Source organism: Pseudophryne corroboree, chromosome 4 (genome assembly GCF_028390025.1).
Source record: "Pseudophryne corroboree isolate aPseCor3 chromosome 4, aPseCor3.hap2, whole genome shotgun sequence".
Lineage (NCBI taxonomy): Eukaryota > Metazoa > Chordata > Amphibia > Anura > Myobatrachidae > Pseudophryne > Pseudophryne corroboree.
Genome location: NC_086447.1, coordinates 177,319,675 through 177,338,515, shown reverse-complemented (window position 1 = coordinate 177,338,515; position 18,841 = coordinate 177,319,675). Strand labels below are relative to the sequence as shown.

The window sequence follows — 18,841 nt, the reverse complement described above, 5'->3', positions numbered from 1 at the left end:
ACCGACACACAGCACACACACAGGGAATGCTCTGATAGAGGACAGGACCCCACTAGCCCTTTGGGGAGACAGAGGGAGAGTTTGCCAGCACACACCAAAAACGCTATAATTATACAGGGACAACCTTTATATAAGTGTTTTTCCCTTATAGCATTTTAATATATATAGTCATATCGCCAAATAAGTGCCCCCCCTCTCTGTTTTAACCCTGTTTCTGTAGTGCAGTGCAGGGGAGAGCCTGGGAGCCTTCCCACCAGCATTTCTGTGAGGGAAAATGGCGCTGTGTGCTGAGGAGAATAGGCCCCGCCCCCTTTTCGGCGGGCTTCTTCTCCCGTTTTTCTGAGACCTGGCAGGGGTTAAATACATCCATATAGCCCCCAGGGGCTATATGTGATGTATTTTTAGCCAGAATAAGGTACTATCATTGCTGCCCAGGGCGCCCCCCCCAGCGCCCTGCACCCTCAGTGACCGCTGCTATGAAGTGTGCTGACAACAATGGCGCACAGCTGCAGTGCTGTGCGCTACCTTATGAAGACTGAAAAGTCTTCTGCCGCCGGTTTCTGGACCTCTTCACTTTTTCGGCATCTGCAAGGGGGTCGGCGGCGCGGCTCCGGGACGAACCCCAGGGTGAGACCTGTGTTCCGACTCCCTCTGGAGCTAATGGTGTCCAGTAGCCTAAGAAGCCAATCCATCCTGCACGCAGGTGAGTTCACTTCTCTCCCCTAAGTCCCTCGATGCAGTGAGCCTGTTGCCAGCAGGACTCACTGAAAATAAAAAACCTAACAAAACTTTTACTCTAAGCAGCTCTTTAGGAGAGCCACCTAGATTGCACCCTTCTCGGCCGGGCACAAAAATCTAACTGAGGCTTGGAGGAAGGTCATAGGGGGAGGAGCCAGTGCACACCACCTGATCCTAAAGCTTTTACTTTTGTGCCCTGTCTCCTGCGGAGCCGCTATTCCCCATGGTCCTGACGGAGTCCCCAGCATCCACTAGGACGTCAGAGAAAAGATACTGTAGGGTCAATCCAATACATTTGCATTCTTATGCGCTTTATGTAGTGATAAATATTATGCTGCTATAATAATTATTATGAATAAATAAATAAATAAATACAGCGCTTGTAGAGGTCATGGAAGAAATGGTTTGACAATTTTATTTTATATTACAAAGCAAAAAAATACATTACTGCATGGCATGTATTACAAAGTAATTATTTACATTACACATCCATTTAGACTTCATTTGCTTCCTGATAAATCTTTTGAAACATTAATAATCAGACATAACATTGAGGCAAGCAGATATAACATGTTTAAAACATAGGCCCAGATTTATGAAGCCTTGGAGAGTGATATACAGTACAGTAATAAAGTATCAGCCAACCAGCTCCTAACTGTCATTTTTCAAACACAGCCTGTGACATGGAAGTTAGGAGCTGACTGGTTGGTACTTTATCACCGTGCTATTTATCACTCTCCAAGGCTTGATAAATGGGGGCCTAAGTCCCTAAACAGTCAGCCCAGGGGTGGGCTGTGCCGGGGGCAGGGTGGCAACTGCCTCCTGGGCCAGTACAACCTGGTTTGGTGCCACAGGTAGTCTGTGGCTTTACTCTGCATCTAGATAGCGGTTGTATTGGGTGCAGGCAGCTGCTCAAGTTGTGTTTATAACACAATCAGAGCAATTGGACAGAATCTTCTGCCTGCCTCCAGGCTGCAGAAATGGCAATTGGTTTCTGGCTCTGTCCATTCACAAAATCACAGTGGCTGGAGTTTGGTGGATAGCTCCAGCCATCAACCAATCAGAGGGCAGAAAACACAAAGCATGCAATGAGTGACCACAAGAGAGGTAAGTTGTTTGATTGGTTCACCCCCATAGATATTATGCCTGTTATTTAGCAGGGTTAGGCGGAGTCCGAGGTTTAATCGCCATGAGGGAGGTGTATGTGTTAAAAGACCATTTGGATTGATCATTTATTGTAACAGTATCAGTGAATCAATGTTTTGTTCTCAATTAGTTTCTGTATAAGTTTTTTTTTGTGTGTGTGTAAATAAGTATGTTTTTATGCCATGTCAGTAATACTGATATTTTTGTTACACACAGAGTGGGACTTTACTAACAACATATATTAATACTACTTTTTATGATTTATCATGGTGACTAGAAGGTACCCAGTTTTGCATTTTGGTTATTAGGATGTTCCCTGTATTGTATACTGGTTACTTGAATGCACACTGCATTGGTCACTAATGTGATCTCTGTATAGTATAGTCTGTCACTAGACTAGTCTCGGCTTTGTTAAATGGGGCAGGTAGAACCACTGGGCAACTTGCTTGCGTTTGCTTCCTAGGCTGAAAGTTACCGGTCAGCTCCCAAAGTCAGACTTTAACATGGCTTGCAAAAAAAATTTTTAAATTAAAAGAAAAAAATAATGCCACATTGTAGGAAACTGCTATGAAACGGCTTCTGGTCAGAACCATAAGTCTGCACTAAAACTGGCCTGTGTTTTAAAAACAGTTACTCACCTTCTATAAGTGTGCCAATCTCCTAGCCTAAAATACCTTCTTCATCTTATCGTACACCTTGCAAAGGCCGTGGTCATTCCTGTGCCTTTAAATGTATACTATGCGTGTCAAAAGAAAGCCCAACCCCTCCCCCAGCATAAAACGAGAACTGGAAATGGTAACAAAGCGTATAAGCTTGTACACACACATAAAATGCAGTCATGAAATACAGTCACTTTGCATAAGGCACTACATACAGTCCACTGTACAATGCACAACATTGTATCATTTTCCAGTTATGGGTATACATTTTAAGCAGAGTGCATACCTCAAAAACGATGATGTTCCAATGTTACACTGATATTAGGGAAACAATCTCACATTTCATCAATACCTATAAATGCGTTAAAGTGACTTGCAAGTTTCTTACAGTAGCCCCAGAACCAGCACTGATACACTGAGTGCAGCTGACTCACCTTTCTGTACTGAATGTCTAGGCCGAGGATAAACTTGTTCTGCCAGCACCAGTAAGATTTACTCATACAGGTCAGGGAGGATTCCATTTCAGTGTAATGACTGTCATATTACTACATTACCAGTTCTCACCTTCATTTACTATTTGTACCCATGAGGCTTTGCCTTCTTAGGGCTGTGGTGTCATGGATATCATAAAGGCAGATTACTACACCATATTAGCAGCACTGAGGAAGAAGGCACAGTACCCCGACAAGTGGAGTGGGCAAAGCAAGTTCCTTAGAATACACTCACATTTGTAGTGGGAATATTCTATTTCTCTGCTAAATAGCCCACACGTCCTTTGATCAAATCTGCCTCCTGTTTACACAGTCCAGTGTCCTATGTGTTGTATCGCAGACTGTTCTGATAGCAAGCATTATACCAGTTGGAGCATCGCTGAAGTGCCAGCTCCCAGCCAGACATCGACAGCTCATAATCCTTCAACTTCCGCTGTGGTTCAAACAGGACTTGGGGCTGTCTAAGCTTCTTCAGTTCCTCTTTGTTAGACCAGATACCTACAAAACAGGAATGCATGTCAAGTATTGCAAATAAAAACATAAAAATCACACACACACACATATATATATATATATATATATATATATATATATATATATATATATATTTACATACACACACACACACACACACACACACACACACACACACACACACACACATATATATATATACACAAAGCAGTCAGCGGCACTCAAGGCTCCCCGGCAAGGAATGAAAGAGACACGGTCGGTGCTGTTAACGTTTCAGTGTAATTCAATTAAACATTTTCATCATGTCCTGATGAAAATGTTTAATTGAATAACATTGAAACGTTGACAACACCGACCGTGTCTCTTTGATTCCCTGCCGGGGAGCCGTGAGTGCCGCTGACTGCTTTGTGTATCTGTGGACATCCATGCCATGATTGTCACTGGGAAGGCACCGGCTTTATTCATATTGTTATAACGGAATGGAGTGCTGCTGATCTCTACTATATATATATATATATATATATATATATATATAGATATATATATATATATATATAGATATATATATATAGATAGATAGATACACAAAAAAAAAAACCTATTACTTGTGGTGAACATCTATTGGAGTTGGGCTCCAAGTCTCAAACTTGATATTTATGTAATTCCTTCAAACACTGGGGGGTAATTCCAAGTTGATCGCAGCAGGATTTTTGTTAGCAATTGGGCAAAACCATGTGCACTGCAGGGGGGGCAGATATAACATGTGCAGAGAGTTAGATTTGGGTGGGTTATTTTGTTTCTGTGCAGGGTAAATACTGGCTGCTTTATTTTTACACTGCAAATTAGATTGCAGATTGAACACACCCCACCCAAATCTAACTCTCTCTGCACATGTTATATCTGCCTCCCCTGCAGTGCACATGGTTTTGCCCAATTGCTAAAAAAAAATCCTGCTGCGATCAACTTGGAATTACCCCCACTGTTCAATGCCCCAAGGTATCTGATGGATGGCTATATATGTGGGTGCATCAGACCAAGATTTAAAAAAAAAAAAAAAACAACAAACAAACCCCAAAAACTAAGGAACCTGTTGCAAATATGACTTGAAGTGAAACACGTTGCAGTGACTTTGTGAGACTTTTTTCACTTTATGCTTTATTTGTGCATCTTAAAAATGTTATTATTTTTTATACTTTGTTTTTGAGATTATATATATATATATATATATATATATATATATATATATATAAAAAACACATTTTCTATAATAGACAGCCTTTACGATTTTATCTGATGGGGAGAAGATATCTATCTTTTTTTCTTTTTTGTATACATTTTGGGTTACAAATATAACTGTCTACATTCGGAGTAACGGATGACTCCAGGGCACTGTACCTACATGTTTCTTAATTTACATCGTATTAAAAGTCACTAACATTATGAATAAAGTTTATACCAAATGGACATTCTCTTATATACATATAGCTCGTTATTGACTAAAGAAGAGTGCACCATTGGATATTTTGTGGTATTTAAATATTGGGTATTAATGACTGCTGGAATTCTTCAGTCAGCGCCGGAGAAGAAATCGCTTATGCTATATGCCTTTTGAGCGGTAACTTGGGAAGTCCCTATTTTCTGCTTCGCTGCAAACGTAGGAATCGCCTTCCAATAGACTCCAGCCACTTATCTTTTTCTTTTGACTTGTAGATACTGTACTGGAACAAATACTTACCTAAAGCTAAGCCAGCTAAAAAAGCAGCTCCTAAGGAAGACATGTCTGTGTGCTTTGGTTTATCAATGGTGTGGCCAAACAAATCTGCTGTCATCTGCATGACAAAGCTGTTGTTACAGACCCCTCCATCAGCCCTGCAAGGAGAACAAGAATGCATCAAAGCAAAGGCGAAACACAGCCCACCAATCAGCTCTAACGTGACCCACCCCTTACATATATTTACCTGATCTGGGAGATTTGAATAGAGGTCTCTCTCCGCATTGTATCATAAAGCTGCTTATTCCTTGTAGAAAAAAAACAAAATGTCACAAGTGTGACCAGAACAACTACAGAACTATACACATAAAAAAAAACCCTGCGCCAATTTACATCCCTCCCAGGCAAATGATACAGATGTAGCCTCTCTCAGCTTTGCATGGCGCATACACATCGCGGCAATGCAATCTCGAAAAGTGTACCCACGAATATACGCGTACGTGCGTAGTCATAAGCAATGTAGGAGCGGTTGCTGGATGGGAATAGTCGCAGCCCGGCACGCTATGCAGCATGCCACATCGCGGTAACACTAAACGTGGCCACATCTTTAAGTTGATCCAGTATAAAAAGGTATCTTATAACCTTCACGTATAGAACTGAAAAAGTCAGACTATGACATAACAAAAGTTACCGTATTTTGGAATACATGCATCTAGACAAAAGGACTTTTTACTTTACACCTCAGTTTCCTTCTGCGGGATATTTGCCTGAATTCTCATTTTTAGTTTATTCCTTTATGTCACGGATGGGGAACCTTTGGCCCTTCAGCTGTTGTTTAACTACACATACCAGCATGCCCTACTACAGTTTTGCTATTTTGCCATGCTAAAACTGTTGCAGGGCATGCTGGGATGTGTAGTTCAACAACAGCTGGAGGGCCGCGGGTTCCTCACCCCTGCTTTATGTGATGACATCCTTGTCATTGAGACACATTAGGGATAGGTGGTAGGACACTGGTGTGAAGTATACATTTTTGGACAGTGCATCCCCTCGTATTGAGACGCACTGTTGCTTTGTGGAGACTGCAGTAAAGTGCAGATAACAGGCACCATTATGTATACTGGGTGGGCAATTGAGGAACAGTGCAAAATGAAGGTATATTGCAGCCTTGGGACCTCCAGAAGATTTACTTCGATATAGGGGTGATAAATATTCCCACCTAAATGCCACAGACTCCAGTATGGCTCGGACAAGGTGGTTCTTGGTGGTGGAAGGCTTCAGCCCCATGAATGAGGCACATGCGTAGGGATCATTCACTGGGGCCTACAATACATACAGAGGTGAGTATAGGAACAAGTTCCCTGCCACTGCCTTCCATTATATAGTAATAGATAAACACTTACAGACATGTATCGGCAGCAGGGAGGGAGAGAACAGACAAGTTACAAGCAGACAACACACACTATATGCATGATCTCTGTCTCCTAGAGATATATATACACATTCAGTGGCCACTTCATTAGATACTGCTGCCCATTAATGCAAAACTGTAATCAGCCAATCATGTGGCAGCAATGCTGAAGGAAGAACTGTGATCTAAGTAACAGTGTAGTGAATGTTGGTGTTAGATGTGTGGTTTCAGCGGGTAGCAGCTGATTTACCGACGGACACAATACCGTCGGTCATAATCCCATCAGCCATTGACAGACAGCCAAAATACTGATACGGTCAAAATACAGACATGTTCAAAATGCCAATATAGTCTGAATACCGACATTTGAAATGCCGTCATATCAAAATGCCAACATACGTTTTTAAGGAATTTTTGGCCAAAAACAGACTTATTCGTACTTTACCATCCCAGCGGACCTGGAAGGAGAATATAATAGTGTGCCGAGCGCAGCGAGGCACCATGCCTGCACTGACCGGACGCGGTACACTTAGGTGGTGTCCATGTTGACCTATGTTGACATTGACACTCCCCCTTCCCAAAAATAAAAACTAATGTCTGCATTTCACATGTCTGTATTCTGACTATGTCGGCATAATGCATGTCGGTATTTTCACTAGGTCATTGGCTGTCGGTATTATGACAGTCAGTATTGTGTTCGTCTGTAAATCACACTGAACTTGTTTCAGCATGTCATTAACTGCTCATCTCCTGGGATTTTCACATAGAACATACAGTGAGAGGCAGTGCTGTTTACAAAACCCCTTAGTTAATTAGAAAGGTTAGAGGAGAATGGCCGGACTGCTTCAATCTGACAGGAAGGCAAAAGTAACTCACATAACCATGAGCTGCAAGCACTGCTAGGGAGAAGAGCCTCTCTGAACACACAGCACGTCAAACCTTGCCATAAATGGGCTACTACAGCAGACGGCCACACCGAGGTCCACTTCTGTCAGCCAAGAACAGGAAACCTATGCTACAGAGGGTACTGGCTCAGCAAAACTGGACATGCAAAGAAAAACGTTGCCTAGTTGGACCAATCTTGAATTCCACTGCGACATGCAGATGTAGGGTCACAATCTGCTGTAAACAGAATAAATCCATGGACATATCCTGACCTATGTCAATGGTTCAAGGTGCTAGTGGTGTAATTGTGTAGGGAATGTTTTCTTCGCTCTTATTACCATTGCTTGAGTATTGCTATGACCATATGCATCACTTTATGGCCACAGTTTACACCTTCTAATGGCTACTTCCAGCAGGATAACCATCACGCCATAAAGCACATTTCATCTTAAGCTGCTTCCATGAATGTGACAGTAAGTTCAATATATTCTGATGGCCACCACAGTAACCAGATCACAATCCAACAGAGCACCTTTGGAATGTAGTGGAACAGGAGACATACAGAATGAACGTGCAGGCGACATATCTGCAGCATGCTATCATTAATCTATAAGGCAAGATTCAAGCTCCTTGTAGAATCGGGTGCTACCCAGCACTAGAGCACTGTACGTGGTAAAGTGGCCACTGGGTGTACTTGCATATATAATACATATTTACACACAAAATGTACACAGAGCAACAGCATATGACAAATAGCTTGCTATATTTATATTGGAAAAATTCTTGTGCTTAGGGTGTGGTAACCCCTTTCACTAGAACCTAGAGGCTTTGCCTCCTAGAGTGTGGAAGCTATGTAGCCAAGACAGATTTCAATCTCTGTCTGGACGCACATTAACCAAGTATGGTCTATGCAATCTAGAAGAAACAGGGACCCCGAAGAGGGACATCCAGAAGAAAGGAGCCTGCACAGGGACATCCAGAAGAATGGACTCGCGCATATATATATATATATATATATATATATATATATATATATATATATATATAAATAAATATAAATATAAGACAGCACTCAAAGCCATAAATATGTTGGTGGTGCAAGGCAGTAAAAAAGTATAAAGACACTCGCTCTCCCAGCACATTGGAAAAAGCAAAAAGCCAGCACTCACAGTTTGATGATGAAGAAACGAACAGGATTTATTCAATTTCAAAGCCACATGTATGGGTAGAGAATCACAGTCGCAGCCCGACAGCTGTTTCAACCACTTTAGGTTTTCCTCAAGTGGTTGAAACAGCTGTCGGGCTGCGACTGGCTTTGACATGTGGCTTTGAAATGGAATAAAACCTGTTCGTTTCTTCATCATCAAACTGAGTGCTGGCTTTTTGCTTTTTCCAATGTGCTGGGAGAGCGAGTGTCTTTATATATATATATATATATATATATATATATATATATATAAACAGCTGTTGCCTGTAATATGATGCACAGGGTAGGTAAGCCATTGGCCTCAACTTTTGTCAGCTCAGTGCTAAACCTTTACATAAAGGTCACTGTAATAAAAATAGGAGTAAAGAATAAAGGGGGTAATTCCAAGTTGATCGCAGCAGGATTTTTGATAGCAATTGGGCAAAACCATGTGCACTACAGGGGAGGCAGATATAATGTGCAGAAAGAGTTAGATTTGGGTGGGTTATTTTATTTCTGTGCAGGGTAAATACTGGCTGCTTTATTTTTACACTGCAATTTAGATTGCAGATTGAACATACCCCACCCAAATCTAACTCTCTCTGCACATGTTATATCTGCCTCCCCTGCAGTGCACATGGTTTTGCCCAATTACTATAAAAAATCCTGCTGCGATCAACTTGGAATTACCCCCAAAATGTGTATATATTCTCAGTATAATGCTTTCCCTAGAATGCATTGTTACCTGCAGGCCTGTAAAGGATGGTACAAAGTAAATCCCCCCACAGTCTGGGACGCTTCTGGCCATTTCTTCCATGTCCGCAAAAACTGCGAAAAGATCTTAGGAATGGGAAATGCTATTAAAAGGAGCGTTACCTTACATAGCACCAACATACCATGTTTTCAGGATTTGTACAGAATTAACATAACTTTGTGATTAACACCACCTGTACCCACAGTGGAAAGTCCAGACAACTTGTCTGTTTGGGGGTACCTGAGAAAGGCTCTGTGAGGTTGGACGTATGCTAGGCTGCTATGAATATTCATGAGTATTAGAGGGTGAACAGCCCATATGCAGGAAGGAGATTGGATAAGAAGATTCTGTGAGGTCATCACTGCCAGCTTCCAGTACATTGGATGGGAATGATCACGAGATCAGTGTTCCAGGAACTCTAGTCATAATAAGATAAATCATGCTTAAGGCATAAATGTCAGAGAGGGAATGGTAACAATTTACAGCTGAGTTATCGCCACAATGCTTTGTGTATAAATAACAGCTCTCATAACAGAATTACAGGTCAATTTTAAAACAACCAAATAATAAAGAATCTCCCATGTATTGTGTCTGTTGGTCTAGAACCATCTTTAGGACTTACTTAGCTCTTGTGCCCACTTGATAGCAGTCCCAGTATCTGTGGCATTGCCCTCTGCTAAACACACCAGTTCATCACCAATCTTCCAGCCCACTAGAGGATATAGACCTGGTAGAGAAAACAACAAATTTTAACTACGTATCATTGTTGATCTTCTAAATACTCCATGGCATACTGGGTAGCTTGCCTTCTAAACTAGGTTTAGATCAGTAGATGAAGGCCAGCTGGATGGTATATGGTGCAGATCCTTCTTATCCTATGTTGTCTATGGTTGATTGCATAATCGGACTCAGAAAAATATATAGCTGACGAAACAACATGGGTGAGTAAGCTGGGCTGACACGGAGTATCCGGAAATTATCGGCAATTGTACTTGCGATTTTTCACCTTAAATACTCCACAGTAGCCATCTTCAGTGATGTACCCAAACAAGGAAAACGGGGAGGGTCACACAGAAAGTTAAGCTACATATGTGGAATATTTAAATGGTTACTTAAGTTGCTAAGTGAAGAACACATCTCCCAAACGAAGGTGGAGATATAGCAAACTTTGTAAAGAAAAGTGGAGATTGTCCGTGTTGTTGCCCGTAGCAATTGATAAGATTCTAGCAATCGTTTTATCGAATGGTCTATATCAGAGGCTCCCAAAATGCAGTCCTCAAGGCACAGTCCAGGTTTTAAGTACACTGCTCAAAAAAATAAAGGGAACACTAAAATAACACATCCTAGATCTGAATGAATGAAATATTCTTATTAAATACTTTGTTCTTTACATAATTGAATGTGCTGACAACAAAATCACACAAAAATTATCAATGGAAATCAAATTTATTAACCCATGGAGGTCTGGATTTGGAGTCACCCTCAAAATTATAGTGGAAAAACACACTACAGGCTGATCCAACTTTGATGTAATGTCCTTAAAACAAGTCAAAATAAGGCTCAGTAGTGTGTGTGGCCTCCACGTGCCTGTATGACCTCCCTACAACGCCTGGGCATGCTCCTGATGAGGTGGCGGGTGGTCTCCTGAGGGATCTCCTCCCAGACCTGGACTAAAGCATCCGCCAACTCCTGGACAGTCTGTGGTGCAACGTGGCGTTGGTGGATGGAGCGAGACATGATGTCCCAGATGTGCTCAATTGGATTCAGGTCTGGGGAACGGGCGGGCCAGTCCATAGCATCAATGCCTTCGTCTTGCAGGAACTGCTGACACACTCCAGCCACATGAGGTCTAGCATTGTCTTGCATTAGGAGGAACCCAGGGACAACCACACCAGCATATGGTCTCACAAGGGGTCTGAGGATCTCATCTCAGTACCTAATGGCAGTCAGGCTACCTCTGGCGAGCACATGGAGGGCTGTGCGGCCCCCAAAGAAATGCCACCCCACACCATTACTGACCCACTGCCAAGCCGGTCATGCTGGAGGATGTTGCAGGCAGCAGAACGTTCTCCTTGGCGTTCTCTGTCACATGTGCTCAGTGAGAACCTGCTTTCATCTGTGAAGAGCACAGGGCGCCAGTGGCGAATTTGCCAATCTTGGTGTTCTCTGCAAATGCCAAACGTCCTGCACGGTGTTGGGCTGTAAGCACAACCCCCACCTGTGGGCGTCGGGCCCTCATACCACCCTCATGGAGTCTGTTTCTGATCGTTTGAGTAGACACATGCACATTTGTGGCTTGCTGGAGGTCATTTGCAGGGCTCTGGCAGTGCTCCTCCTGTTCCTCCTTGCACAAAGGCGGAGGTAGCGGTCCTGCTGCTGGGTTGTTGCCCTCCTACGGCCTCCTCCATGTCTCCTGATGTATTGGCCTGTCTCCTGGTAGCGCCTCCATGCTCTGGACACTACGCTGACAGACACAGCAAACCTTCTTGCCACAGCTCGCATTGATGTGCCATCCTGGATGAGCTGCACTACCTGAGCCACTTGTGTGGGTTGTAGGGAGGTCATACAGGCACGTGGAGGCCACACACACTACTGAGCCTTATTTTGACTTGTTTTAAGGACATTACATCAAAGTTGGATCAGCATGTAGTGTGTTTTTCCACTTTCATTTTGAGTGTGACTCCAAATCCAGACCTCCATGGGTTAATAAATTTGATTTCCATTGATAATTTTTGTGTGATTTTGTTGTCAGCACATTCAACTATGTAAAGAACAAAGTATTTAATAAGAATATTTCATTCATTCAGATCTAGGATGTGTTATTTTAGTGTTCCCTTTATTTTTTTGAGCAGTGTATATCCATGCTTGTTCACAAATGACTTAATTAGTACCTCAATCCCTTTGATTTAACCATCTGTGCTGACCCATGGATATACTTAAAAAATGGACCGTTAGGGGGCCTTGAGGGCCACGTCTGGGAACCTCTGGACTAGACAAATGATAGCTCGAATGTATTTGGTTACTGTGGGCTATTGGCTGCTGAAAAACATCAGAAAACAGTCATTCAGACAATATTGGTTAAATACATATGAATTAACCAATTTCATTCCATAGTTTGGGAGCAAATTGTCAACAGTCATTTGCTCCCATCCATTACCAGCTTTTTGTTCCAACCACCCAACTAGTTGGAAGGTTGGAAACATAGGGGGTTATTTAAGTTTGTTAGCAAACCAAAAAAGCAAGCAACTGGGAGAAACCATGTGCACTGCAGGTGGGGCAGATGTAACATGTGCAGGGAGACTTAGATTTGGGTGGGTTATATAGTTTCTGTGCAGGGTAAATACTGGTTGTTTAATTATTAAATGCAATTTAGATTTCAGTTTGAACACACACAACCCAAATCTAACTCTCTTTGCGCATGTTACATCTGCCCCACCAACAGCACAACAACATGGTTTGCCCAGTTGCTTGCTTTTTAACTTTGCTAACAAACCTGAATAAGGTATCTCTAGGAGTTTATAGACTAAAAGATTTCAATATCGATAAAAATCTCTCATCTGTTGTCACTAACAAGATTATTTTTATATTAACTTTTTAATATTAGTATTTTTTTTTTTGTCCTGGAAGCACCACATCAATTTAGATTGATTTCCAATGATTTAAAATAGATGAAAATTTAATGAAAATCAACCTTTTGTAAACATACCCCTGGGTGTATGACCAGCTTCAAGAGTCCACAGAGGATAATGTATCCAAATGATATTGACTAGAGGAGGTGTGAATCCAGCCACACAAAGTTCTGTCCCTGAGGCCAGAGACCTCATTGCCAAAGTTTCCACTGCTACAGTCTAATAGGCACCTTTATTGTACACCTGTAGATTAGTTCTCTAATCCATCTGGCTGGCATTGGTTTGCTTGGAAGGGGCATGACTGTTCCAAAGTTCCGACTGATCACAAAAAGTTGCTCTGTATTCATAATCTCTTCTGATTGAGATAGGCATACAACGATTGCCGTTACCATATCCAGTGAATACAGTGAATTCCTTTTCCATGCACCACTTGTGGGGGGGAAAGAGTTTGTAACAGCCTCCTGGGTGATACGAAATGCAGATTGGCTATTCAGACCACTTTATCCTTGTAGGTATTTATAAAACGGTGATTCCCCAACTCTCCTAGCAGTAGAAGTTGGTATCAGGAGTACTACCCTGGTGTTTATCCACTTCTGGTATTAGCACAAGCAGGGCATCCACCAGAGCATTAAGCATTGGACTGAGAGCCCACAAATCCACAAAGGAACATTTAGTGGGGTAAATCATTTTCTGTGATAGGAAAAAAATAAGAATTTACTCACCGGTAATTCTATTTCTCGTAGTCCGTAGTGGATGCTGGGAACTCCGTAAGGACCATGGGGAATAGCGGGCTCCGAAGGAGGCTGGGCACTCTAGAAAGATCTTAGACTACCTGGTGTGCACTGGCTCCTCCCACTATGACCCTCCTCCAAGCCTCAGTTAGGTACTGTGCCCGGACGAGCGTACACAATAAGGAAGGATTTTGAATCCCGGGTAAGACTCATACCAGCCACACCAATCACACCGTACAACTCGTGATATGAAACACAGTTAACAGTATGAAACAATAGAGCCTCTCAACAGATGGCTCAACAATAACCCGATTTAGTTAACAATAACTATGTACAAGTATTGCAGATAAACCGCACTTGGGATGGGCGCCCAGCATCCACTACGGACTACGAGAAATAGAATTACCGGTGAGTAAATTCTTATTTTCTCTAACGTCCTAGTGGATGCTGGGAACTCCGTAAGGACCATGGGGATTATACCAAAGCTCCCAAACGGGCGGGAGAGTGCGGATGACTCTGCAGCACTGAATGAGAGAACTCCAGGTCCTCCTCAGCCAGGGTATCAAATTTGTAGAATTTTGCAAACGTGTTTGCCCCTGACCAAGTAGCTGCTCGGCAAAGTTGTAAAGCCGAGACCCCTCGGGCAGCCGCCCAAGATGAGCCCACCTTCCTTGTGGAATGGGCATTGACAGATTTTGGCTGTGGCAGGCCTGCCACAGTATGTGCAAGCTGAATTGTACTACAAATCCAACGAGCAATAGTCTGCTTAGAAGCAGGAGCACCCAGCTTGTTAGGTGCATATAGGATAAACAGCGAGTCAGATTTTCTGACTCTAGCCGTTCTGGAAACATATATTTTCAGTGCCCTGACAACGTCTAGCAACTTGGAGTCCTCCAAGTCCCTAGTAGCCTAGGCACCACAATAGGCTGGTTCAGGTGAAACGCTGACACCACCTTTGGGAGAAACTGGGGACGAGTCCTCAATTCTGCCCTATCCATATGGAAAATCAAATAAGGGCTTTTACAAGACAAAGCCGCCAACTTTGATACTCGCCTGGCAGAAGCCAAGGCCAATAACATAACCACCTTCCACGTGAGATATTTCAGATCCACGGTTTTTAGTGGTTCAAACCAATGTGATTTTAAGAAACTCAACACCACGTTGAGATCCCAAGGTGCCACAGGAGGCACAAACGGGGGCTGACTCTGCAGCACTCCTTTTATAAATGTCTGAACTTCAGGTACTGAAGCTAGTTCTTTTTGAAAGAAAATCGACAGCCGAGATCTGTACCTTAATGGAACCCAATTTAAGGCCCATAGTCACTCCTGCTTGCAGGAAATGCAGAAATCGACTTAGTTGAAATTCCTCTGTTGGGGCCCTTTCGGCCTCACACCATGCAACATATTTTCGCCATATGCGGTGATAATGAGTTGCTGTAACCTCTTTCCTGGCTTTAGTAAGCGTAGGAATGACTTCCTCCGGAATGCCCTTTTCCTTCAGGATCCGGCGTTCAACCGCCATGCCGACAAACGCAGCCGCGGTAAGTCTTGGAACAGACAGGGCCCCTGCTGCCGCAGGTCCTGTCTGAGTGGCAGAGGCCATGGGTCCTCTGATATAAATTCTTGAAGTTCTGGGTACCAAGCTCTTCTTGGCCATCCACGAGTATCGTTCTTACTCCTCGCCTTCTTATTATTCTCAGTACCTTTGGTATGAGAGGCAGAGGGGAGAACACCTAAACCGACTGGTACACCCACGGTGTTACCAGAGCGTCCATAGCTATCGCCTGAGGGTCCCTTGACCCGGTGCAATATCTTTTATAGCTTTTTGTTGAGGCGGGACGCCATCATGTCCACCTGTGGCCTTTCCCAATGGTGTACAATCCTATTGGAAGACTTCTGGAGGAAGTCCCCATTCTCCCGGGTGGAGGTCGTGTCTGTTGAGAAGATCTGCTTCCCAGTTGTCCACTCCGGGAATGAACACTGCTGACAGTGCTAACACATGATTTTCCGCCTATCGGAGAATCCTTGTGGCTTCTGCCATCGCCATCCTGCTTCTTGTGCCACCCTGTTGGTTTACATGGGCGACTGCCGTGATGTTGTCTGATTGGATCAGTACCGGCTGGTTTTGAAGCAGAGGCCTTGCCGGCCTCAGGGCATTGTAAATGGCCCTCAGGTCCAGAATATTTATGTGTAGGGAAATAACCTGACTTGACCAAAGTCCCTGGAAATTTCTTCCCTGTGTGACTGCCTCCCAGCCTCAAAGGCTGGAATCCATGGTCACTAGGACCTAGTCCTGTATGCCGAACCTGCGGCCCTCTTGAAGATGGGCACTCTGCAGCCACCACAGTAGAGATACCCTGGTCCTTGGAGACAGGGTTATCAGCCTATGCATCGGAAGATGCGATCCGGACCACTTGTCCAACAGGTCCCTCTGAAAAGTTCTTGTATGGAACCTGCCTAATGGGATTGCTTCGTAGGAAGCTACCATTTTTCCCAGGACTCGCGTGCAATGATGCACCGCTACCTATTTTGGCTTCAGGAGGTCTCTGACTAGAGATGACAACTCCTTGGCTTTCTCCTCCGGGAGAAACACTATTTCTGGTTTATGTCCAGAACCATCCCCAGGAACAGTAGACGTGTCATAGGAACCAGCTGTGACTTTGGACTGTTTAGAATCCACCCATGCTGTTGTAGCACTTTCCAAAATAGTGCTACCCCGACTACCAACTGCTCCTTGGACCTCGCCCTTATAACGAGATTGTCCAAGTACGGGATAATTACAACTCCCTTTTTTTGAAGGAGTATCAACATTTCGGCCATTACCTTGATAAAACACCCTCGGTGCCATGTACAGTCCAAACGGCAGTGTCTGGACTTGGTAATGGTAATCCTGTACCACAAATCTGAGGTACTCCTGGCGAGGATGGTAAATGGGGACATGCAGGTAAGCATCCTTGATGTCCCAGGATACCATGTAATCCCCCTCGTCCAGGCTTGGAATAACCGCCCTGAGCGATTCCATCTTGAACTTGAATTTTTGTGTTCAAGGATTTTAAATATAAAATGGGTCACACCGAACCATGCGGTTTCGGTACCCCAACCCGTGTGGAATAGTAACCCCGTCCTTGTTGAAGTAGGGGCACCTTGAGTATTACCTGCTGGGAATACCGCTTATTAATTGCCTCTAGCACAGCCTCCCTGCCTGAGGGAGTTGTCAGCAAGGCATATTTTAGGAAACGGCTGGGGGGAGACATCTCGAATTCCAGCTTGTACCCCTGAAATACTACTTACAAGAAACAGGGATCCACCTGTGAGCGAGCCCACTAATTGCTGAAATTTTTGAGACGGCCCCCCACCGTACCTGGCTACACCTGTGGAGCACCCGCGTCATGGTGTGGCCTCACAGGAGGCGGGGGAAGAATCTTGATTCTGGGAACAGGCTGACTGGTGCAGCTTTTTTCCCTCTACCCTTGTCTCTGTACAGAAAGGAAGCGCCATTTGTTTCTGAAGCCGAAAGGACTGTACCTTTGTCTGTGAGGAAACCTGAGGTAAAATTATTTCTTCCCAGCAGTTGCTGTGGATACGAGGTCCCAGAGACCATCCCCAAATAATTCCTCACCCTTATAAGGCTCTCTATGCGCTTTTTAAGTCAGCATCACCTGTCCAGTGACAAGTCTCTAATACCCTCCTGACAGAATGGACATTACATTTATTTTGGATGCCAGCCGGCAAAATATCCCTCTGTGCATCCCCCATATATAAGACGACGTCTTTAATATGTTTTTATGTTTGCCAACTAGTATCCCTGTTTGACAGGGTCACCGACCACGCTGCAGCAGCACTATCTGCAGGTCTCAGTCTAGTACCCGAGTGTGTAAATACAGACTTCAGGATAGCCTCCTGTTTTTTATCAACAGGTACCTATTAAAGTGGCCGTATCCTAAGACGGCAGTGCCACCTTTTTTGACAAACGTGTGAGCGCCTTATCCACCCTAGGGGATATCTCCCAGCGTAACTTATCCACCTGGCGGGAAAGGGTACGCCATCAGTAACTTTTTATAAATTACCAGTTTCTTAACGGGGGAACCCACGCTTTCACACACTTCATTTATTCATCTGATGGGGGAACAAAACACTGCCTGTTTTTTCTCCCCAAACCTAAAACCCATTTTTAGAGGTGCTTGGGTTAAAGTCAGAAATGTATAACACATTTTTTATTGCCGGGATCACGTCACGGATGTTCCTAGTGGATTGTGTATATGTCTCCACCTTGTCGACACTGGAGTCAGACTCCGTGTCGACATCTGTGTCTGCCATCTGAGAGAGCGGGCGTTTTTGAGCCCCTGATGGCCTTTGAGACGCCTGGGCAGGCGCGGGCTGCGAAGCCGGCTGTCCCACAGCTGTTACGTCATCCACCCTTTTATGTAAGGAGTTGACACTGTCGGTTAATACCTTTCACCTATCCATCCACTCTGGTGTCGGCCCCACAGGGGGCGACATCACATATATCGGCCTCTGTTCTGTCACCATATAAGCCTCCTCATTCAACATGTCGACACAGCCGTACCGACACACCGCAGACACACAGGGAATGCTCTAAACGAGGACAGGACCCACAAAAGCCCTTTGGGGGGACAGAGTAAGAGTATGCCAGCACACACCAGAGCGCTATATATATACAGGGACTAACTGAGTTATGTCCCTAATAGCTGCTTTTTATATAATATACTGTATACAGTGCCAATTTTAATGCCCCCCCTCTCTTTTCCCTCTTACTGTACTGTAGAATTGCAGGGAAGAGCCAGGGAGCTTCCTTCCAGCCGAGCTGTGAGGGAAAAATGGCGCCAGTGTGCTGAGGAGATAGGCTCCGCCCCTTTTTCGCGGCCTATTCTCCCGTTTTTTATGGAATTCTGGCAGGGGTATTTACCTCATATATAGCCCCTGGGGCCATATATTGAGGTATTTTAGCCAGCCAAGGTGTTTTTATTGCTGCCTCAGGGCGCCCCCCCCCAGCGCCCTGCACCCTC

General features: G+C 44.0%; 1 protein-coding gene across 2 annotated transcripts in view; it reads right to left on the bottom strand.

Moving 5' to 3' along the window:
- Window positions 1-1,454: 1,454 nt before the first annotated feature.
- Window positions 1,455-18,841, bottom strand: part of GK5 (glycerol kinase 5) — a 71,052-nt gene continuing 53,665 nt past the window's right edge. For both annotated transcript variants that reach the window (XM_063915575.1, XM_063915576.1), the window contains 6 exons: window positions 10,078-10,182; window positions 9,447-9,541; window positions 6,439-6,542; window positions 5,467-5,526; window positions 5,244-5,377; window positions 1,455-3,532 (listed from right to left, as the gene is read on the bottom strand). In XM_063915575.1, coding sequence (XP_063771645.1) covers window positions 3,357-3,532; window positions 5,244-5,377; window positions 5,467-5,526; window positions 6,439-6,542; window positions 9,447-9,541; window positions 10,078-10,182 — 674 coding nt within the window. In that variant the 3' untranslated portion in view covers window positions 1,455-3,356. The remainder of the gene's footprint in view (window positions 3,533-5,243; window positions 5,378-5,466; window positions 5,527-6,438; window positions 6,543-9,446; window positions 9,542-10,077; window positions 10,183-18,841) is intronic.